The sequence below is a fragment of the Ursus arctos genome, unplaced genomic scaffold, assembly GCF_023065955.2.
Source record: "Ursus arctos isolate Adak ecotype North America unplaced genomic scaffold, UrsArc2.0 scaffold_14, whole genome shotgun sequence".
In the NCBI taxonomy this organism is placed as follows: Eukaryota; Metazoa; Chordata; class Mammalia; order Carnivora; family Ursidae; genus Ursus; species Ursus arctos.
The window spans coordinates 43,533,885-43,557,885 of NW_026622808.1; the positions used below are offsets into that span (position 1 = coordinate 43,533,885).

Sequence of the window (24,001 nt, forward strand, 5' to 3'; positions counted from 1 at the left end):
CTTACTCTTCCAGATCTTAAGTGGATTCTTGAAGAAAGGACCCCATCTGAGTTTCTGTGTTCTCAAGTTTTTGGCCTCCTCTCTAGTCTTCCATTTTCCCAGCAGTAAAATTAAAGAATTGGACTAAATTGGTGGTTTCCGGTGTCCCTAGGTTCCCAGCTCGCCTTCAGCTGCGGTGGCTGTGTTTGAGCTGTTTCAGTTGGCTGCCTCCTTTGTAAGATTTTGTTTGAATAAAGGGTTGCTTGGCTCCCAAAGCCACTGAACTAGGGTGGTCTAAGCCCCTTCCAGGTCTCAGAATTCCAACCCAATGGCAGTGACTGTGGCGGGACCAACAAGCAGCAAAGCTTCCTTCTCTGTCCACCCCATGTCTACCCGCCCTGCCACCTGTCTGATTGGACCTGCTAATCGCTTAAAGCCAGAACCTACGTCTGAAGCCCTTGGGTTGGTCAAGGACCAAAAAAAAAAAGCCCTTCTGCCTTTGTAGCAGTGGTCACTGCTGCAATTCTCAGTAGTCCCTGCCGAATTCATAAGCCCGTACAAGAACTTACAGGAGTGCCGAAACCAAGTGCCCTGGTGAGATCCAGTCACCTCAGATTGGTGGGGCAGGTGTTTCCGCTTTATCTTTTTATGTTCCTAAAAGCCGAGGCCTCTTCCTCCAGTGGCTGCTCTAGATGCGGGCTTTGCCACTGCGGGCTTGCGGGCGCGGTCTTGTCACGACCTCTCTGCCTACAGCGTGCTTCCCTGCAGCCCTGATGTTGGATCAGGCTCCCAGGGGAAAACTCTCTGGAGTTCCCCGTCATTCAGCCTGGAGCCCTCGATCCTAAGGCAGGTTCGCATGCTGGGGTGCGACGCCAAGTTCACCTACAACGTGAGGGAAAAATGAAGATGGTGATTTTGTGGTTTGTGATGCCAGGCCCTCTGCTCCCTCTGTTGCTTGGGGCCTTGTGTTGGCTGTTTACGTAGCTCAGGAAACACAAAAGCAGCGAGCAAAGGCCAACATTTTTCCTGCTCCCAGCCAACCCAGTCGCAGCCAAGCACGCCAGCAGAGATTTACCCCATCATTAGGTTACTGGTAACCAGGTTCAAATTAAAACCCACACTTGCCAGTGGGCGGAGGGGCAATTCGGTGATTTCCAGCCTTTTGTCCAAACAGAACCTGCTTTTGTCATTTTGGTTATAGAACCTTATAATTTGAAGACTTTGGCATTTATTAGTTAATATTTAATCTTTCCTTAAAAATATAGAATTGAAAACCCGTATGAGAATCGGCCAAGGTTTCTGAGCCCCATGAATAACTACTTCTCTTTCCCCAGTCCCTAGCGATCTTTGGCTTGGTCATTTAAATTCTCTGTGCCTTGATTTCCACATCTGCAAAATGGGAGTATTAAAAGTACACGCTCCAAAGTGCTGTTAACTTGAAAAAGCATATAGTGGTGGTTAAATAGTGAAAGCCTGGATTCTACTCTCAACTACCTGGTTGTGCATTCGAGCTCTGTAAATTGGTGATAATAATAGGATGACTTCATGGGGCTATTTTAAGAATTAAATAAATTAATCTTTATAAACCTCTAAGAACAAGGCCGGGCACATACAATAAGTACTGCTTAAATGTTTGTAACATGTAAACCCTTAAAATAGTGTGGCATATAGTAATAAAGCTAAATAAATGTTAAGTTTTATTCAGTTAATCTCTCCCCCCAAAAAATTGCCATTTTAATTATTTTAAAAAGAGTTGATTTCTGTTGGTGTTTTTGCATATCCCCCAGTTCCAAAGATCTCTCGAGTCCGTCGATACACATTTACCCAAAGACCTGTACTGGTTGTTCTGCATGGAAGAAGAGGAAGGAGGGGGTGGGAGCCTGGAAGGACTACTCCTGTAGGCACAGATGTGTCAAGGAAGTGACCTGGAGCCCTGAGGTCCCCCCAAGGATGTCCTTGGGCCTTGGTGGAGGCCATCAGGGAGCCAAGGCAAACCATGAACAGGACTACAATAGCTTTATTACATCCTGAAAAGGGATAAGGAAGGGATCCCAGACTTAAATTCAGGGCTAGACCTTTGGAGACCCAGAGAGAGAGGAGAGCCTTCTCTGTTTTGGGAAAGAAGCTGGATGATGTACTGAGCCTGATTGGGAGAACTATAATACAGTGCCCCTAAACTCTGTTGCACTGTTTCTTCCTGCCTCAGGACCTTCACACATGCTGTTCCCACAGCTCCACATGCTCTTCTCCTCTTCTGCCCCCACCCTTCAATATTGACTGAAGTTAACTTCATCTTTTTCATTGGTTGAGTCAGGGCTGTGCAAGCTCTGGTGTCAGGATGCCTGGGTTTGAATCCCAGCTTTGACACTTAGGAGCTATGTGACCTTGGGCAGGCACTAACCCCTTCCACACCTTGTTTTCCTCATAGAGTTTTTGTCAGGTATCATTTTTAGGTCTTGGTTGAAATATCATTCTTTCTACTTAAGGAAAGACCCCTCTGCTTTTGTAAAAAAAAGCAGCCTATTTTCAGGGCCCCATTTTATAAGCTCTGGGCTGTATGTTGGTTAGGTTTCACTTTGATAAGGAGAGGTGCTGGGTGAAACCTTAATCAGATGTAACCAACTTCAGAATTGAACTTTACCGTTGGCTGACAGTTTTCTTTTCACGCCAAGTCTCTCGTGGGTCTCCCAGCGTTTATGCCACTGACTGTTAGTTCCTAAGTATCAGATGGGGAAGGGTTCGATTGGCAGAGCAAGATTGGGAAGGGGTGGGTTACATAAAATCAAGTCCATTTCTTTTCTGCAGGACTTCTCAGAGACTTGACTATGCTCGTGTTTTGTCTGTTCCCTGGGGGAGTGGAGGAGAAGGAGGGACCGCAGGTTGCCCAGGGGCGCTCTTCATGGAACCCGTTTTTCATAAGATACAAGGCACCGTGGTGCCCCCGAACACCCCCCGGGAAGCACTGCTTTGTTTGCCGTGGCCCTCCCACCACCAAATGCCAGTGCTTCTCAGGACGTAAACAAACAGAAGGCTTGTGATGCGGCACCAGCATGCTGGGGGTTTGCGTGTGTGTCTGCAGCATAATATGACTTAGCATCATTGTGCCTTTCTTTTCCTTCTTCCTCCACACAGAGAAGGAGACCTTTCTGGATCCTTTCGTCCTCCGGGACCTCCTGCCTGCATCGCTGGGGAGCTATTACCGGTACACGGGCTCTCTGACCACCCCACCGTGTAGCGAAATTGTGGAGTGGATCGTCTTCCGGAGGCCTGTCCCCATCTCTTACCATCAGGTAGCTATTCAGCCCCACGTGGGCCCTCAGTGTTCACTCGTTTTGCGTTGACTTAACCATTTAACATGGCCGCGACACACCCGTAAAGATGTTTTGTTTTGTTTTGTTTTGTTTTTTGATCCTTTGTTCCCCATCAATTCCTTCTGTCTTTCCAACAAACACGTTTTTGAACCCAAGAATTGTCGCATGTTTTCTCAGTCACAAATTAACTGGCTGAGGAGAATTGCAGGTATGAGACCAGGTGTTACATAGGTATTCGATCTTGAGGAGAGAAGAGCTGTCCTCTGTGATGATGACAGCTTGTGCCAGAAACTCTGCTGAGCTCTTCATATGTGTTCACCCATTTAATCCTCACGAACAGCAGTCCTCTTTGTACCTCCTTTTACAGAGAAGAGATACAGAAGTGAACTAACTTGCCCAGGTTCACACAACCGGTTACTAAGCCATAGTGTCTGGTTCCCAAAGATCACGCTCTGAACCATTAAACCTACCCGAAGTCCAGAAAAGGGAGACATTTGTGTACACGACGAAATGAAAGAGTAAATACCATTGAGCTCTTTCTGTGTGCTAAGCACTTTACATATGGCCAGTTTAGTGATCCCCAACAATTCATGGCTGATGACTGTTGAGGCCAGAAACCAAGCCCAGGTTGTCTGATTCCAAAACCCATGTTGCTCACCATTACACCAAACTGCTTCTCTCTGAGTGTGGCCTGGGCTGGTTTCCTAGGAGGGTGGATTTAGAACTTGGTGAAATGGAGATGGGGTTGGGGCCTCTGTCAGAGGAAGAGGAGCCACTGAGTGAGTGGGAGTAGGAAGGGGTGGGGAGCCTCGAAATCACCTCATGGGGGATAATAGATGGAAGGAGAAAATTTCAAGAGGCGATATATTAGTCATCGTAATGCAGCATGTGCTGAAGTAGAAGAGTGTCTTTCTTCTCCCTAGTTTCAGAAAGCGCAGTCAGCAACAGTGGGTAGGACTGTAAGAAAGGGGATTTGAGTCATTAAGCAGGACTGTCTAAAAATGGAAGGTTCTTATCAGAGCTCCTCATGGAAATGGCTTCCCAGAGTGTGACAGGTAGGAAAAGGGATGTTGTCGTGGGCCAGGGGAAGTTCTAGAGTTCTGTGATAGCATCGGTATATAACTGAAGACACAGGCAGCAAGATTATGGATCTGGCTGTGATGGGGATAGTTCAAAGATTTTCCTAAGAAAGGCAGAGAGTTCAGAACAGGGAGTGGGGGGAGTAGGGTTGGATGGTGTCCTGGTCAGGTCTGTTCTGGAGTTAAGAAACAGAAAGTCACATCAAGGTAGCTCAGGTAAGGGAGTATTTTAAGGAAACAGTGGGCGAAGCATCCTGAGATGGAGCCGTCGTAACCCGAACTGTAACTGGGAAGCAAAGCACCCACCCTCTCTCTCAGGGGCCATGCAGGCTCTTAAATCTTGGAGTTTCTGCCATCGTTCTGTGGTTCTGTATTTTTGCAAAATTCTCGTGCCTTCTCCCAGTTTGTTTCGTTTTGGTTACCTGGCCGAATATGGTTGCCCTGGTACCAGGTGACCTTTCAAGAGCCAGCTACCAACTGACGATAGTGAGGGTCCTATTTCAAATATTCAAGAAGATAGATCTGAATAGATGTTGGTCAGCCAACAGCTTGGCTGGCCTTGGGTCACGTGTCCATCCTTAAATAAGTCAGCAGAGGGACCAGGTAGCTTCCTAAGTCATCCATTGTTGCCGCTCTGAGGGTAAATGGAGCAGGTTGTTTTGAGACACGTTGTCCCACTAAGTTAGGCCAGACAGACCTGGCCTCACTGCTGTTGGCAAACATTCTACTTCGAGAAATTTTTTTTCCTTTAATTCTTCTCTGATGACAAAAGAAGTACTAGCAATTTGGTTGCCGAACAGGATCTGCCAGCTTTAAGAAGATAATGAAATAGGAAACGAGTTTTCTTCCTAAGGGTGAAGCCAGCATTGTTTCATTAGAATAAAGTAAAATTGCAGTCCAAATATTTATATCCCCAGGGTTGGGGCAGGGGACTTTGAAAAGAGATGCTTTTTGTCCATTAATATAGATGCTTTTGTCTTCAAAGATATAAAGGCTTGAGATAATGAGGCTAAGAAATACAAGTCTGGCCACTTTTTTTTGTAGGACACTCTGTGAAGGGGAGAGGCGAAGAGTAATAATTGTGTAGTACTGGGTTTTATTAGAATTTCAAATATTTTGTGGGTCCAAACAAGAGGCAGAGTTGTAGGCTTGGATGTCTTGTCAAGTGTTTGTCAATTAGAAGCATTTTGACATTGGGTAATTGGGCGTCTTAGAAAATGCTTAGTTAACATCTATTTACCCTTCACTCCCTGCCACTCAAACACTCGGAGAGACGTAGTAATGGAAGATTTCTTCTCTGTGACTTGCAGTATATGACTTGTCTGTAGGTAGTTTTGTTTCAAGGAAATAGTGAAGAAATCAATTAATCATATTGGCTTCCCAGTTTCTTTACTATAAACCATCCTTAGATAATACTTTTATCAGACACAGCTTCACCTATCCCTCGCTCTTTCTGTCTCTCCCAAGGGAGGAACAACAGCTCATTTTCACGTGGCCAAGCGGGATCCTTGCTGGCACACTGCGTGGAGGTCACAGTGGTGTCAGTGCTCAGAAGGGAAACCATTAGCCATCCAAGTATTATCACTTCAGACCTTCCCACCCTGACCCTGCCAACATTCTTTCGGAAGTTAGCACAGAATGTTCATTTCAGAAAGGCAGACAGCCAATGCGGAAAAGCAAGTAGACAGAATCCCATGTCTGCTGCTGTCAGAAAGAAAACATTCCTAGTTCCTCGTCCTTCTCTTTCTCCAAAGACTGTTTCCTCTGTTCTCTTCCCCCTTATACCGTGTGGGTGCCTGTAAGCAGTGAAAACGAGAATGTGTGGGTAGCACTTGTATGATGGCTTGTATGATGTGGATTTCTTTGAAGCCTTCCAGATAGGAACAACTGCTTACTTTGCCTCTTTTGTGAGTCTCCTTGGACATTCAAACCAGCCCTGTAGCCAGTGAGCTCTGACTCTGGCCCGGTGATAATCCTAATCTAAATACAGTTGCTAATGGAGTCACATGTTGGCTTGGTTGGCCAGCAGTCAGCGTGGCTTAGGTGGTGGGTTCCACTAAACATCTGCTGTGAATAGTAGACAAACATCATGTCGTGACTGTATCATCCAAACAAAATGGCGGCACTCTCAGTGCTTGTTTCCAAGGTCAGAGGAGCAAAACTAGCGCACTGAGATGGTGCCTGTGTTGTGTTCCTGATCAATCAGAGAACGTGATCATTTGAGTCCAGTATACAGGGATGCGTTTTATTCTAGAACAGTGGCTCTCAAATGATGGTCCGTTGGCCATTGGAAACTATCCCAGCCTTCCCTTTCCAGGACTGTTTGCCTCCTGTAGTTTAAAATATGATACTGCCTATAATTTTTCCTAGTGTGAATTTTGTTTAAGTGCTTCTTGGAGGCTCTATCAAAAAAGCAATAAATAAATATGAAGATGTCTAGTTTGTTTGCTTTGGGATATTTAATTTTTTTTCCTAACAATAAGCTGGAGTGGTTAGGAAAGGTTTATTTGCAATACTTTTTTTTTTTCTTAAACCAATGTTATCTCTATCATAAAGAGCAGAGAAACTCTTTTGAATTAAGACCATGTTCTATTCAGAGCCAAACTGCCTGGGTTTCATTCTTGGCTCCGTTTTTCAGCCAAATGATTGAGCGACCCTACTGCTTACGCTGTGCCTCAGTTTTCATCTGTAAAATGGAGATGTTAAGAATACACCCATTTCATGGAGTCATTATAAAGATTAAATGATAGAATGTGTGTGGCATGCCTAGACGAGTGCCTGGCACCTCAGGGCATGTGCAGGACATATTAGGTGGATTTTTTTTGTTGCTATTATTAAATGATCACCAAGGCTCTAGGGTAGCTCTGTCTGGTAGAAATAAAACATAAGCCACATACATAATTTTCTAGTAGCCATATTAAGAAATGTAAAGAGAAACAGGTGAAGCTCATTTTAATATTATATTTGATTTAACCCAGTATATCCAAGTTATTATCATTTCGACATAGGGAGCTCACCACATTTCTGGTGGAACAGCTATATTTGGCTCCTGGCTGTTGCAGCCGTCACGTTTATCTCAAGGCCAAAACAACTAATGAATCCCATAATTCAGAAGGCTCCTATTCCAACACCTCATAATGCACAGTGCATGTGAATAGAGAGGATTTTTTAAATGGTGGGGTTACGGTGTCATTATTAATCCCAACAGCTCTTTGGTGGTAATTATGGTTAAATTCGTTTCTTTCTGTAGAAGGCCTTTCTATAATTGTCCTCATGCAAAACTGTCTATGCTGCAGGAGGGACATGTCCTTGTAGTTAGCTAGCTGTTCTTGCATTTTATTTTTACAGCCATGGTTCAATAAGTAAAACTTTGGATGCTCCAGGCTATTGGGAATTTAATATTCCATCACTTTTGTTTAATAATGAGGCAACACAACAGGGCCTGCCCTGTCACCCCTCAAATGTGTGGTGAAGTTGAAGTGTCCCCGTGACCTTAGGTGTGACATTTCAGTTCTTAATGCTTACCCCGGCATTTATTATGATGTTTATAATGGACTCTGGTTTTGTTTAAAGGCCATTATATGCCCATCCTATAACACATTGTGCACATCAGCCTTTTAATGGTTCATAATTATATTACTTTTGATTTTCTCTCATTTTTCCCCTTGAGCCATGATGGTCCCTTCCCCGCATCTCGTGGATGAGAGCTCTTGCTGCACGCAATAACATGAATAGATTTCAACTTCCCTTTGATTTGAACCGACAGATTAAAAACTAATTATTCTCTGTAATATTTTTATAATAAAAACTAAGTTGAAATGATTTATATACACTTCCAGCCAACACATTTGCAATTCAAGGTTAAAATTGTTCTTGAAGCAGCACCAGTTAAAATGCAATTACAACTCCCCAAGCAGGGATGAAAGAAAGAATTGTTTTACATGTTCACTTCAGAAGTTAAAAAGTCAATTTTACATTATAGAAATAAAAGCTTTCATTTATTTTTACTAAATGATAAAGACTTCATTAGTTATGTTAAAGTAAAGATAAATCCAAGTGTGTTTACTACTTGCCTCTGGAAAAGAATAGGTGAATAAGTGCAGGCTTTGTGTGGTACATAGCTTTTCCTCCTTGTGCCCGCCATCTTGTTCCTGGTTCCCGGTTCCTTCTGCATTGAGCCATAAGCTGTTTCTGTCCAGAGTGCAGAAAAGTGCAAATAGATTTATGTTGCCAATGGTGGGTGCCCTGCATGAGTGGTCTTTCAGGGTCAGCTAGGAGGAACTCTTTGGGGACTTCTATTATCCATTCAGTAACTCCACTGCAATGTTACTCTTTTCCTGAATAATGCTACAGGCCTATTATGCATGTGACATGAAGTGGCTGAGAGCATGACAGTCATACAGTCCTAGGTTTTTAATCCTCACTTCAACAGAGAGGGGGGGGGGAGGGTAGTGCGCATGAGCAGGGGGAGGGGCAGAGAGAGAGGTAGAGTTAGAATCCCAAGCAGACTCAGAGCTGAGCTCAGAAGCTGATGGGGGGTGCTTAATTCCACGACCCCAAGATCACGACCTGAGCCGAAACCAAGAGTAGGACGCTCAACCAAGCACCCCAGTCACTTCAATTCTTGTTTCCTCTGTGATCTTAGGCCGGTCATGTAAAGTCTCTAAGCCCAGTTTCCTCATCAGTCACAAATAATGATAATGATATGATAATACCACTAACTTTATGAGACTTCTGTGAGGAAGTAAGGAAAGCACATAACACTCTCATCACAATGCCTTGTACATAATAAACACTCAATAACTATTAGCTGCTAGTGTTAATGATATAATAGTGTTAACAATGTTACTTCTGTTACTACGTTAAACTAAAACACGTTAGAAACCAAAGGAATGTTTGTGAATACCGTAACAAAGTACCTGTCACAGAATGCATTTGATAAGTACACATTCCAAGGAGGAAAGGAGGAAGAAACAGTTGCTGGAAGTTTATAATATAGTCATAGTTGCCACAGTCCTCATAAAATAAGAATAATAATAGTAATGTTCATAATGCTTAGTGAATATCTACTGTGTGCCAGGAATTATCCCAAACACATTCATATATAGTAACTCATTTAATAGTGGGAAAAAAACCACATGGGGTAGGTATTAATGTTATCTCCGTTGTACAATTAAGAAAACTGAAGCACAGGAAACATCAGATACTTTGACCAAGGTCACACATTTAGTAAGTGGGGATTGAAAACAGGGTTTTGAACCCAGGTAGCAAGAGTAAGAGTTCTGAGGTTGGAGAATTAGGCACAGGCCAGATCCTTAGGGCCCCACCATTAGAACTGGAGGCCCTTGAAAGTTTTTGAACAGAGGCGTGATGGCATCCTGTACATTTTAAGAAAATCTCTGTGTGGCTGTTAAGCAGACCTAGAAGGGCTGACAGTTTGTCCTGGGGCTGCAGAGTTAGGCGGTGCTGCCATGCCGCACAACTCTAGGGGGCACCTCCTCATTGTAGTCTTTATAAATGACATCCCTTGGAATCAAAAAGTAGAGGTCTGGGTGGTGGTCGGGTTCACCTTTATCGAACGTAGTTACAAGGCCAGGGTAAGGATCAAGGGACAATGGGAAGTAGTAGGTAATGATTTATCAGTGGATTTCTCAGCCAGAGTATCACTGTTCACCTGCCAAAGTGAAAACGTAGACTCCCCTGGCCAATCCAGGGATCATGGTGGTTTCCACTCAATGGCCAAACATGCGAGGTACCAACGAGAGAGACCTCTGGTAATTTTCATTCAGCTTAGAGGAATGACAAGGTTTTAGTGAATGCTGCCAACCTACCGAAGGACGTTTGATGAGTCTGCTAAGCTTGACCTCCTTTTCCTCTTTTGTATGACTGTCAAGCGAAGCTATGATCCAGCTGACAATATAATATCATCCAGGTCACCAGTTCACTCTGAGAACCGTCACATCCTTCCTTGGAAATCTCTGGGCAAGTTGAGTTAATGACAAGGAAGCAGCCGAGCTTTTAAGCCATAGCATGTCATTAAGCTGTAAGAGCAATTTAAGCAAAAGCATTTTTGTGTTAAATTCAGAACCTGCCTCTTTTTACAGTTATATGACTAATTCTTTCCTGAGGCATCAGAAATAAACTTTTTAGGAGAACTAAATGCTAGCTGTGAAAGAAGCAAGTCTTCTAGAGAATAAACAAACCTTAGAGTCGGATTGCCGAGACAGTCTCCAAGGCCATCCTTTTCTGGCATCTCAGAGATTAAACTATCTCAGGACAGATGGCTGCTCTTCCAGAAAATTTCCGGTCTAACTTGCTATGTATAGCAGCCTGGCCGTCTACAAGAAAAAAAAAAATCACCCTGAAAGTTAAGGAATTCTTCCTATATAACTCTCGTCTCTAAGGCTTTAATTTAAACCAATTTCCTCTTTTCGGCCTTCTCTGGACATGGAGAAGAGCTGGTCAGCATCTTCCACATACGAGGGCCTTTAATCAAATTACTCCTAGCTTGCCTTTTCTTCAGGCTAAACACTTCCCACTTCCCTTAAGCTTTCCACACGGGATTTAGCCCCTGTCTCTGTAATCACTTCGGTTGATCTTTCCCTAGACGGTCTCCAGAGAGTCTTTGTTCATTCCTTCCATGTAATTTTAAGAATTTATTTTCTGTAAGGAAACTCTGAAACCTTCTCTCCTGTATGATGTGTTCGGTTCCGAGTAGGGTCGTCCTGTCAAGTGAGTTCACGTTGTCAGGTTGAGGAGCTTGGGTTTCTTCAATACCTCCAATTATCTCCATCTGAGTGGGTCACGTTTGGCAGAGGAAAGAGTCCAATTTTCTTAATTTTTCTGCTTGTATTGCCTTTCTCTCTTCACGATAAAGGAAGAAGGAACACCGCAAGGAAGAATGGGAAGGAAGGCAATTTCGAATAGCCGCCATAGGAGTTGTTAGAAGTTACGCCACTGGTGGGGAATTGCAGTAACACCACAGGACCAGATTACCTTTGCTTTTAGGCTGGTTGAGCGGTCATTCTGGCTCTATTACCTTCAGGAAAAAGCAGGAAAGTTTTCCTGGTTTGTTATCACTTTACATTTGCAGGAGAATTGGAGGGGAGGTGGAATGATAGGTGAACTGAGGTGCTTAAATGATTTGTCTTGGCTGTGATCACTGTGCACGTTCATTGCTTTCTCGTGCAAAGGGAGGGAGTTTCAGATCCAGCAGGCTGAGAAACACTGGGGTTAGTTCCAGGGTTCAAGATGACCATCCAGAAACCCAGGTTGGGGGTGCCTGGCTGGTTCAGTTGGTAGAGCGTCTGACTCTTGATCTGAGGGTCAGGAGTCCAAGCTGCACATTGAATGTGGAGCCTACTTGAAAGAAAGAGAGAGAGAGAGAGAGGGAGAAAGAAAGAAAGAAAGAAAGAAAGAAAGAAAGAAAGAAAGAAAGAAAGAAGAAAGAGAAAAGAAAAGGAGGGAGGAAGGGGAGAGAGAAAGAAAAGGAAGAAAGAAAAGAAGAAAGAGGGAGGGAGGAGGGAAGGAAGGGAGAGCGTAGTAATATTCCTGTGTATTTAACATTGGTTTTGGCCACCCTCTGGCCCCCGAAAGCCTAGGGCGGCCACCCAGTGACTACTTGGGAAGCATCTGACATCATTCACTTTATGATTCTCTGCTGCAGAAAGCATGCTGATTGGGTACTCAAGGAGCCAAATGGGCCAGAAAGAGTTGATTCCATTTCTTTTTCATTCCATTTTCATCTCCCACTTCAAGGAGTTAGTATTTTCCATGGCTAGGCATTTTGGATTAATTTTATTTCTTTGGTGACCAGAATAACTTTGTGATCCACTGAGAACAGGTCTCTGGCATCCAGCCTCAGCTTCATTTCTCTTATATTAAACATTACTCCGTGTGTGTGTGTTTTTTTAATGAGCAGAAGATTGAGGGCCACAGAGAGTCCTTTTTAATAATGGAAATATGATCTTAGAGTCCTGATTTTTTTTTTCTTTGCTTTTCTGTAAACGTTTGGTCTGTGATCTTGGTGGCAAGTGTTTTTTAATAATACGAATCATAATGATAGCAGCTAATCTTTACCATGGACTTAACGGCTGCTAAATAATTTAGGTATATTTTAATCTCTCCAGTGACTTTATAAGATAGCTACTAGTATTATATCTGTTTTGTATAAAGTATCTATGATGTTGACAGAGACTGAGTTACTGATGCTTTGATGGTTTGACTGATTACCCATCTGGGAAGTGTGGACATTGGGCAGTCTACCTCACAAGCCATGCACGCAGCAGCTTTCTGCCTTTGCCACTTTGCTCAGCCGAACCCCTAGCACGTACGTAAGAAGGTGCTTAGTAAGGACTGACTCACGAGTTCTGACGGAGCTCTTCTGGGCGAGGGACTGTTTTAGGCGCTGCCCATGGATTATCTCATTGAGTCCCGGCGCAAACCCTATCGGGGTGGGTGCTGCCATAATTATCACTCTTGTACTGAGGAACCGTTGAGGCTCAGAGCAGGGAAGCAGCTTCCTCGGGGCCACAGAGCGGGTGAGCCTCGGAGCTAGAATTTCCATCCACGTAGTCTGGCTGCGGAGCCTGCCAGTTGCACCATAACCTCGTGCTCCTTCCCAGAAGACTAACGGTCTTGCCGGGGGCCAGAGCAGAAAGACGGGAACTCTCTTCTGAGACACAAACTAGAAGAGTTCTGTACAGGCCTCCCCTGGCGGAATGTTCTCCCGACTCGCCAGCAGGACAGAAACCGCAGCCAGATAAGCCCGTGCACAGTGGTTCCAGCAGGCAGCCTGTGTCCTGCTGGGTTTGTCAGCCTGGGCCTTGGGCGCGTCCCACCATTTTGTGTCCTTGTCACACACACACACTTACACGTACCCTGCCCGTGTTGTACCGCATCGCTTTTCTCATTCTTGGTCTTCTTCCCCTCCCCTCTCTGGTTCTCTGTTCAGCTCGAGGCTTTTTACTCCATCTTCACCACGGAGCAGCAAGACCACGTCAAGTCGGTGGAGTATCTGAGAAATAACTTCCGACCGCAGCAAGGTCTGAATGGCAGGGTGGTGTCCAAGTCTGCGGTTCGCGACGCCTGGAACCACGACATGACAGACTTCTTAGAAAACCCACTGGGGACAGAAGCCTCTAAAGGTATATTTGGATTAAGTGCCCTTGCCTGAGGAAGATGCCTTATCATCAATTACTTTAAATTAAAAGGAGTTCCAAACCAGCCAAGAGTTGGAACTTGGTGTTAAGAGCATATGTTTCTCTGCTAAAAGAGACTTGTCTGGATGATAAATAGAAGCAGTTGTGGGAATAACTTCAGTTAAATAGATATGTTCAGAATTGCCCTTTTGACTGGTAATATGTCAGTCATTCTGCTGGTATTTTCACCTTGTAACATCAACACTAAAGGGGGATGTCTAAAAGAAGCTCTTGGGTGTCTTACCTTGCACCTGCCCCTCCAGCCCCTGCCCTTGGGATCGGGATGCTGTCTCTGACTTCAGGCACCCGCACCTTCGACTTGCCCCCCAGCACTCCACCCTGCAGCACGCCCTTACCTCCTTACTGACCTCCTCTGTACCAGGCAAGACCTCTGGCTCCGGCCCTCCACCCCCTACCAGACAACCACGTGGCCTTTTTTAAACCATTATTTAACAGTTTGATTTCCATACCCACTAAACATGAGTTTACTATTTTCAGGTATCTTAATCTTTTTCCATTTCTACATTCTCATGTGAACTGAACATAAATTTCTGTCCCCGGAAACTAGAAAATCGGATTCTACCCTCACAGCTTAACTTCAGGCTCTGTAATTTGCCCTCATTGTGGCTTCGAGCTTGGCAAACACTTAGAGAATAAGGCTGATCAAAATTCCAGTACTTGGGGGCACCTGGGTGGCTCAGTCGGTTAACCTGCTTTTGGCTCAGGTCATGATCCCAGGGTCCTGGGATCGAGCCCTGCATCTCCCCCTGCTGCTCCCCCTGCTTTTGCTCCCCCCCCCGCTTCATTCTCTCTCTCTCTCAAATAAATAAATGAAATCTTTTTTTAAGGAAATTCCAGTACTTGGAAGGGAGGAAGGAATAAGAAGGAGTTTTCTTTGGGTGTGAAGAGATGGTTCTTTCCTAAGCCAGTGCTCTCCTCTCAGAAACTGTGAGCTTGGGTAATATGGGAAGGGCTTGTGTCATTAATCAACACTGGACACAGACTGTGGTATTTTAGGGGGTAAGTTACACAGGGATGTTTTGTTTTCAAGAGTGCCCCCACCCCCAGTAAAAAGGACCAATTTACTGGCACATGACCTTCGTAGGAACAGGAGGGATGCGACTATATTCCACAAACAACTGCACTGATGTGCACTTTGATGATAAGAACGAGCCCATTTTCCAGGCTCATATATCTGAAAAGTTAACAGAAGAGGAAAAGGAGCTTAAGAATGTGATCATTTCCTTCCTGTCTGTGTGGTTTTGTCTGAAGATGGTGAGAGAAGTAGTCTGGCCAGATGCCATCAAGAAACGCTTGAGATTCAAGTAATTTGGAGCCGACCCTTTGTCAAGGGCGTCATTTGTCAGCTGGGAACAATGGGTGGGTTAAGAAGCACGCAAACCTGGGAAATGTCTTAGGTTGGCTGGCATAGCAGACCTCGCTTGGGCTAATTTTGTTTTCTCACCAAGCTAAAAATAAAGAGAACGACCAAGCTCGAAAGCTTTCTCCCAAGAGAACTGGCTTGGGAAAAGAAGAATCTCTTAGGGATTGAGTATTTTGTGAGAGGTGAATACAGAAGATGTGTGGGGGATGATGAATTCATATCACAAGTGAATGCAAGATCTGGTAGCTCAGAATGCTGAGGTTATGACGGTCACAAAGTTCTTTCCTGGAAGATGGGCTGAGTATATAATACATCAGCTGTGCAGAGGGAATGCATGGCGCTTATTACCCCAAAAAGTTAGAGAAGATAATGGTTTCTGTCGCGTTAAATTGTCATAGGGGGCAGGATCTTTTACTGAATGGACTTTCTCTGAATTTGAGCAGAGCCATTCACCCTTCCTGAAATATAAGGAATCAGTTCTTCATTCTACAAGGTTTTGTTGCAATTATCATGGTGCGTAATGCTGACTCCTAAAATGTGTGAATACTGAAATGTTTTGTGATCTTTTTAGAAGCAGAGAAGGATGTAGGTCCAGTTCTATTTGTGTTTTAAGCATATTGCTGGATTGTAACATACGGAAAAGTGTACATGCACCACTGATGCGTTTTCACCCCCCAAACAGACTTGAGTAGCAAACCCCCCAGGTCAAGAGACCTAGCATCACGGGCTTCCCAGGAGCACCTCCATCTCCCTCTTCCCAGTAGCTGTCTGTTCCCGAGGGTAGCCGTGAGCGTGAATTAGCTTTGCCTTTTGTTCAGTTTCACAGAAATAGAATTATCCACTCTGTCCTTTTTTGCATCTTGCTTTTTTCACTCTACCCTGGTTTTGAGGGTCACATCTCTGCTGCATGTCGTTGGTGGTGTGTTCGTACTGCTGAATTTCATCGTGAGACCCCACCTGCATTTATTTATCCACTTCAGTATACATAAATGTATGGATGACTTCCACATTTTGGTGATGATGAAAATTCTTGACCATGCTTTTTGATGAGCATCTGGACACGTCTACTGGGTAGGAACCTAGGGGTACAGTGGCGGCCGCCTGGAGTACACATAGATGCTCAGATTTGGTTGGATTCCGCTCAGCAGTTTCCCAGGGTGACTGTATGTACTATGTGACACTTGCCAGCAGTCGGTCAGGCTTTCCTGGTTTTTTTATGGCATAATGTGCATATCATAAAATACAGCTATTATCAATGTACACTTCAATCATTTTAATAAATTTAGAGTTATAGGGGCGCCTGGCTGGCGCAGTCATTAAGCGTCTGCCTTCGGCTCAGGGCGCGATCCCGGCGTTATGGGATCGAGCCCCACGTCAGGCTCCTCCGCTGGGAGCCTGCTTCTTCCTCTCCCACTCCCCCTGCTTGTGTTCCCTCTCTCGCTGGCTGTCTCTCTCTCTGCCAAATAAATAAAATCTTTTAAAAAATAATAATAATAATAAATTTAGAGTTATAGTTCTGTTTATAGTTATATATAACCCAGTTTTAGAACATTTTCATCACCCCAGAAAGTTCTTTCAATTCTTTCTCCTACCCTCAACAGCAGGCCACTCTGATCGGCTTTTATCTGTCACGTGACATTAGGATTTTAAGATCAATCCATGTTGTAGCGTCCATCATTCCTTTTTATTGTGTGCTAGCATCCCTATTTATTTTTTTAATAACAGCTTTATCGAGATTTCATTCACATGCATAAAGTTCATTTTTTTTAAAGTGTGCGCTTCAGTGAAATTGAGCATATTCACGAAGTTGTGCGGTCTTCCCTGCGACCTACTTCCAGAACAATGTTTTCACCCCCCAAAAGAAAGTCCATCCCCATGAGCAGTCACTCACTCCTTCCTCCCTTTCTTTCTCCCATCCCTGCCGCTTTCCTAGCCCTAGGCAACTCTGTGTCAATGGATTTACCTATTCTAGATTCTTCATAGAAATGGAATCATATAATATATGCCTTTTTGTATCTGGCTTCTTTCAGCATAGTATTTTGGCATAATATTTTCAAGTTTCATCCATACTGGAGTAGATCTCAGAATTCTTCATTGGATGGCCAAATAATACGTCATTGTATGGATATACCATATAATGTTTATCTGCTTATCAATTGATGTTTGAATTTTTTCCACTTTGTGGCTGCTGTCAGTAATACTGCCATGAACATTCATGTTTGAGTTTTTGTGTGGACATATGTTTTCAGTTCTCTCAGATGTATACCTAGGAGTAGAACTGCTGAGTCACATGGTAATTCCAATTTTTCCAGTTTTGAGGAACCACCCACCTGTTTGCCCAAGCCATTGCACCAGTTTGCATTCCCATCAGCAGTGTATGGGGTTTCTCCACATCCTCACCAGCACTTGCTATATGTCTTTAATTTTAGCCATCCCAGTGGAGGTGAAGTAGTATTGACTTGCATTTCCTTAATCACCGACGATGTCCCTGTTTGTTTTTAAATGCACATTTCATGGAATCATGGTCTACCAAATGCTCCTCCTTTTTCTACCCCAAGAAAATGCAGGTGATTCCATGGCACAATGGGCCAAAAGCCAGTCACAAATGCTGGCAATCAGGCAGGCAGACTAGAGGGCATAGATTATTGACCTTAGACATTTATGCAATAAAGAGTACCAATAGAAAGAAAGAGTCCCTTTTTCTCCTCCGGTCTTCTGCACAAAAGATTTGAAAGAGAAGGATGGTGACCTATAATCTTCAGGTAATTCAAAAAAACGAAGCCCGTCTGATTGGCATTCTCTATCTGATCGTTATTGGAAATTTTCAGTGCCTAAGAGAGCTACAGTGTTGATCATGGAGCTCTGCATTTATTGTGCTATTGTTATAGAAGAAAGAAAAATAAATTAATTATATAAGGAAAGAGGCAATAAACTTTCTTTGTTGAGGACCAGATAGTGAGCACTTAGTCTCTTGTCACAACTATTCACTCCGCTCTGCCACTCTGGCATGAAGGCAGTCGTGGACAATATACAAGGGAATAGGTGTGGAAAATAGGTGTGGAAAAACACCTTACTCACAAATATAGGCCGCGGGCCACATTTACCAACTGGTGCTGGAGGGGATGGCTCAAAGTCAGATGGAGAAACTCAATTATAGGCTCAGTTTAAGGTAAATATTTTCTGTCTTCAAGATGGCGGTGACCATGACCGTGAAGCCTTGGTTGGTTCCACTTTTCCATTCCACCACAAGACCTTAGGACCAGTTAGATATTTATTAACTCAGTACCCAGCCACTTACCAGTTCACCTTAATACCTGGTCGTCTTTCACAGCAGACGTGGAAGCAGAGCCTCGGTGGACTGATTACAGCCCCGCACCTCCCTGGTTCCCTTGGCTGTGATCGTTAACTGGTGTTCATTGAGCAGCACAGTGAGGAATGCCTGAGTTAATGTGCCCCCATCTTGCCCTTCTGTCAGGATGATTGGACATACTGGAATAGAGAAAACAGAATCAAGCCTTTCAGTGCCAGCACTAGACACATGGCCATGTACAACACCAAAGGAAAGGGGGGAAAAGTCATCTTAATATTGTATTGTTGCTGCAGAAAGACTTATAATGGATGTCATCCATAAGAAATATAAAGCTTTAGTTCCAGTAAATGGAAACAATATTTAGGCTCCGTGGATTGTTCAAGGGACATCCAATTTGCCACTCTGCCCTTTGTCGGTAAATAACTTGGACAGACTTTAGGATTTAATGGGCTGTCATTTCAGTTATTCTGCAACACATCCCGGGCACATGGAAGAGCATTTGGTGATTAAGTGCTGAATACTGTCTATTGTGAAGACTTTTGGAACAGTGAACGGAGGAAAAATAACTTTCCTTCCAACAACATGAAACATATGGTTTATTAATTTAACGAAACCTGTTCAAACCACAGTGGAATCAAAACCACTTGATCTGATAATTTGATTTGATGGCTTAATTAAAGTGGCACTGCATAATATAATAAAAGCAAAGGAAACAGTGAGGACACTGGGTTGCCCGTGTGCCCCTCCGGCCTCCTAAGTCATGCCGTGTTTTTTGAAGGACGGTCTTTGCTTCTGCTGATGGAGGGATCTCTTTTTCAGCTACATTTTCAATGGTAAAGATTGCTTCCTGTTTTGGTTAAAAGCAGGTTTTTAAGAACATGTACCACTGTGTGAGAATGTCTAAGTAACTAGCCTATTTTAAATCAGAACACATTGAGAAAGAGCATCTCATTTCCCACCCAAATTAGCAAACAAAGAAGTAAATCCATGATTGCTTTTAAAAAGAGTTTGACATTTAAATTCATGGTTTTTCGCTATTTTGGGAGAAAACATTAATGTTGTTCTATTTTCAGTTTAATCATTTCTACTCACCAGATTAATGAGCTTGAACTACTTTATCTTATTAAAAGAAGCTCTGATAAGAGCACTTAATTCCTTTGTAGGCAGCTGTCCTCCCAGAAACTCTTCCAAAAAGTTATCCTGTTACTTTCAGAAACTTCCAGCACAGAAAAGTGCTAAGAAAAAAAAAACACTTTTAACACAGCCCCCAGAGAGTGTTTTCAACCCCCCTTCTTTTAAAAATAATGGTCAACTAGCCATTACTTTTTAACCTTGTGAGTGAGTAAAAAAGAAGACCAAAAAGTCGGGTTGTTTTTAGGATTCTCCAGCATCCTAGGTTCTCATTCTTTTGAAGGTCATGCCATTGCTGTATCAAACATTTTTACCTGTTCAGGCATCCTCTGATTATGGTAACTTTATGTAAATATGTAAAGAGCTGGTATAACTTGCCTTTGATTGGTTGACATGAAGCTGATATTTCGTAGATATTTAATGCAACATTCACTCCTCTTGCTTCATGTTTTGTAGTCCGTGAATTTCTTTTCACATGTGAGACATCTTCAGGCGCTGTTGGGGAGCTGGCCTAAAGCACCAGTGGGGTTAGACAGGCTGTGTGGGGGGTGTTATGTGCCAGATGCTGTGTTGGCCTCGTCTGGTCGTATGTCTTCTTTAATCCCGAAAACCACCTCTACCACTTTTCGTTTCACTTTTTCTTTACCAAATATTTGTTGAGCATCTACTATGAACAAGTTCTAGGCGCTAGCAATAAAGGTAACAAGGGGGAAGAGTCCCTCATCGTGGAGTTTGTGTTTCAGTGGGGAGAAAGACACAAACAAGTCAACTGACAATGATGAAGCTTCAGTGTTCTGAAGATCCAGTCAGGCAGTATTCTAAGCGTAGTAGAGGTGGTGAAGGCGTGGGGAAGAGATCTTCCCTGAGTAGGGCAAGAGGTGATAAGGAGCCAGCCCTGTAAAATTCTTAGAGCAAAGGCTCTGAGGCATGGGGACCAGCTTGGAGAGATGGGTTACTATCATGTCTGGAAAAGACTTTTCTTGGTATTCTTTTGGCAGTGGGAAGCCTTTGGAGGATTTTAAGAAGGGCTGTGGAATGATCTGAACAGGTTTTTAAACCCGTCTCTCTGTTACGTGAAAAATGTTTGCAGAGGACTTGGGTTGGAACTTACAAGACTAGGACATGGCTGATAGAAATATTCCCTGCAGGGTGACAGTGGTTGCATGATGGCGATCCTGGTAGAGGTAGACACAATCCATTAGGGATGGAGTTTGGAATAGAGCCTCTGGGATTTTACTCATCATTTGGTTGGAGGCTGGGCGGGGGTGAGCAAAAAGAGAAACATAGCATTACTGTTTCTCTTTAACAGATGGGAGGAGTCTGAGACTCAGAGCCTCTCAGCCAGAAAATGGGAGGGCTGAGATGTGAACCAAGGTTTTCTTATGTCCAAATGCAACATTCTTTCTATTTTCCATGGGACTGCCAGCTTCCAAATGCATCTACAAGCAGGATGTCTTTGTTTTAAATGTCATTAGGTGGCTTGAACAACACAGTGTATTACGCCTTCTCTGAACAAAAGAGCTTCAAAAATAAACATACTTATGGGGATTGGGTATTCTTCCTAAAGATCTGAGCTTATCATCTGAAAAGAAATCATTGGGCTCAGTCTTTATCTGCTTGGCTTACATTTGGAGGGTTATCTTGGGTGCTCAGGGCACAGGCTACTGAGGCTTTGATCACAGGGTCATTCCCTGGGAGGGCCAGTGCACCCCCTTGATCTGCACGCTGGGGCCTCCTAGGCTGAGGGTCTTGTGAATCCTTGGATCAACAGCGCCTGACACAGCACCTAGGACATAGGGGGTATATAGTCATTGTTCGCGCAAAGAGTACAGAGCCTGGGACATGGAAAGTTCTCCGCAAATAATGATACTTTCTTGTCAGTAAGTCCACAGTGGCTGCTTTGTGTGCTCAGAATAAACTATTCTATGTGACATGATCACTGGAGAACACATTTCAGAATAAGGGGACCAGGCTCTCTTCCTGGTAGAAATATGAGCCTTTCCAGTGAAATCCACAATCCTTATGTGGTGCCCAGGCCCCCTCCCCAGCCCCATCTTGAACTTCACTTCCCTTGACATCCTGCATGTCAGTTCACCTGCACCCCCAGTCCCAGCAGGCTGTACCCTCTGCCTAGAAAGCCATTGCCTCACCTCTGTGCCTCATCTACCCCTCCTCATCCTTCATAGCTCTGCTCTAGGGTACCTTCCCCACGGAAGTTTCTTAACTCCTTGGCCTACTGCTTGTGTTGGGGTGCCAGGACTTTGGTTACACTTCTCACAGTGGGAATTTTATGTCCAGTTGTTTTTCCCCCTAATGTCTAGCTCTCCCACCACCCCATAAACTCCATGAAAGGTGAGACTGTCTTTTTATTTCTTTTTTGTTGGGGAGAGGGTACAATGCTCACTGTTAGCTCCTCAGTGAATATTTAACTAGATGGATGAATGCGAGGATGGATGGATGGATGGATGGATGGATGGATGGATGGGAGGAGGGGTGGGAGGATGGATGGATGGATGGATGGATGGATGGATGGATGGGAGGAGGGGTGGGAGGATGGATGGATGGATGGATGGATGGATGGATGGATGGATGGGAGGAGGGGTGGGAGGATGGATGGATGGATGGATGGATGGATGGATGGATGGGAGGAGGGGTGGGAGGATGGATGGATGGATGGATGGATGGATGGATGGATGGGAGGAGGGGTGGGTGGGAAGGAGGGAGGGATGGTTGGATGGATTAAACTAATCCATACATGCCAGGTGGCCAGAAGTTAAAGGATTCTTGCCTCAAGAGTTGGCACAGTTGGGGCATTTATGATCTAGGCCAGACTGGCTCCTCTTATGGGAGGAGCATAGCTAGACATTTAGAGTAGGATTCCATACCATTCCCAGTCCCCGACATCGGAGGGGCTCCCGAGATTTGGGAAGCCATCTTCTACTTTGAGCATAAACTACTTAGGTGGAAGTGTTCATCTCAGAAAACCATGGTGAGAGGGCTTTCCTCTGACCTAGGGAACAGCCAGCCTATCTACTGAAAAGCAGAGAATGGACACTTAACATGGCGTAGGCACCAGTGTCAGGATGCTTCCTGGCAGAACTGTGTTATGGCTTGAGAGCTGTTGAGCGGATATCGGTAACGGACACCAGGGGCCGTCTGTCGTTGTCACACTTTATAAATATTACCTAATTACTTAATCCTTGCTGTCCCCAGGCAGATAGGCAAAGTTCAATGTTCAGGGCCGACTTAGCAACCCTCCTACGGCTTCAGCTTTTCTTTGCTCTCTAGAAAAATCTTCCCTGACATCGGGTTTGTTTGTGTGGACACGGTGGAGCTGGTGAACAATAATCTAGAAATTAATAAAGGCCAACAGCATCCTTCCTCCCAGAGTGACCCACATCCCCTCTCCCTAGCTTGCCAGCATTCACGGCCCGTGAAGCACAGGGCTCCGAGACATTCACGCGCATCTCCATGGAGTCACTGGAGGCATGTAGCTGGGAGACAGACTGTTTATCTTCCCCGTTCTTCCTGCTGATTATTCTGCAAACAAACATGCTTTAGTTGAGGCTGTTTTTCTTCAGGTACAAGGAACGTGTGCCGAACCCTTGGCTTTCTCAAGCCACAAGAAACCCCTCACCTCCCCCATCCCTGGGGCCTGATAATCAAAGACCCGTCTATAAAGGCACAATAGGGGGAGCCTGTGTTGAATCCTCTGGAAGCATCTTTTTCTCTTGCCTTCCCAGCACAGCCAACGGTCCTCGTGGCTGTGGGCTTCCCTCCTGGGCCCTCTCTTCCGTGGCTTTGTGATTGCAAAGCAATGGTCTGAGCGCTTGAAATGAGCATTGTGGCTCTCCCATTTCAGATCTCTGCCTGTGTTGAAAAGGTGCTGTCTACACGTCTGACACTAAACGATAATAGGTATCATCGAGTGCGAGGAGCCCTGCGGTTTCTATGCTCGTGGGCTGGCACCAGCGAAGCCTGCCCAGAAGAGAGGAGCCTTCTCAGTGAGGAGTGTACTGACCACTTAAAACCGATGGTTCCAGCAACGAGCTAGAAGCCCATGTGCCTCCTCAGGGCATGTGGATCGATAAGCCGGGGGCAGCCAAGAGACCAAGGGGGCTCAGTCCTTCCTGTGTGCTGAGCAGGTATTTGCCACTGGGGTCCACCAGGGGCGCTACCTGTTCATAGCCTGGTCTCTCCTTGCAAGTGGCAGGCTTCCTGCTCTCCTCTTGGGTCCTCTTGGCCAGGCCCAGGAGTGGCTACTGGAGTCCGGTCCCCAGGTACCAGAGACGCTGGAACCATCCCATCGAGGGCCAACCTAACCAAACGGCCAGTTGGTGCAGACGCCGCATCTGGGGGTCGAAACGAGGTTGGAATCCAAACAGTGGATCTCATACCCTGAGCCATGACTGAGATCAGATAAGAGGAAGATGCCAAGCAAGAGTCAGAGGTTTAATTTTCTTTTTTTTTTTTTTTATAGATTTTATTTGAGAGAGATAGAGCACGAGCAGAGGGAGAGGGAGAAGCAGACTCCCCGCTGAGCAGGGAGCCCCATGTGGGTCTCGATCCCAGGACCCTGGGATCATGACCTGAAGCAAAGTCAGATG

General features: G+C 44.7%; 1 protein-coding gene across 7 annotated transcripts in view; it reads left to right on the forward strand.

The window, feature by feature from the left end:
- Positions 1-24,001, forward strand: part of PTPRG (protein tyrosine phosphatase receptor type G) — a 681,996-nt gene that overhangs the window by 538,948 nt on the left and 119,047 nt on the right. For all 7 annotated transcript variants that reach the window (XM_026501151.4, XM_026501155.4, XM_026501152.4 and 4 more), the window contains exons 7-8: positions 3,112-3,269; positions 13,323-13,515. In XM_026501151.4, coding sequence (XP_026356936.2) covers positions 3,112-3,269; positions 13,323-13,515 — 351 coding nt within the window. The remainder of the gene's footprint in view (positions 1-3,111; positions 3,270-13,322; positions 13,516-24,001) is intronic.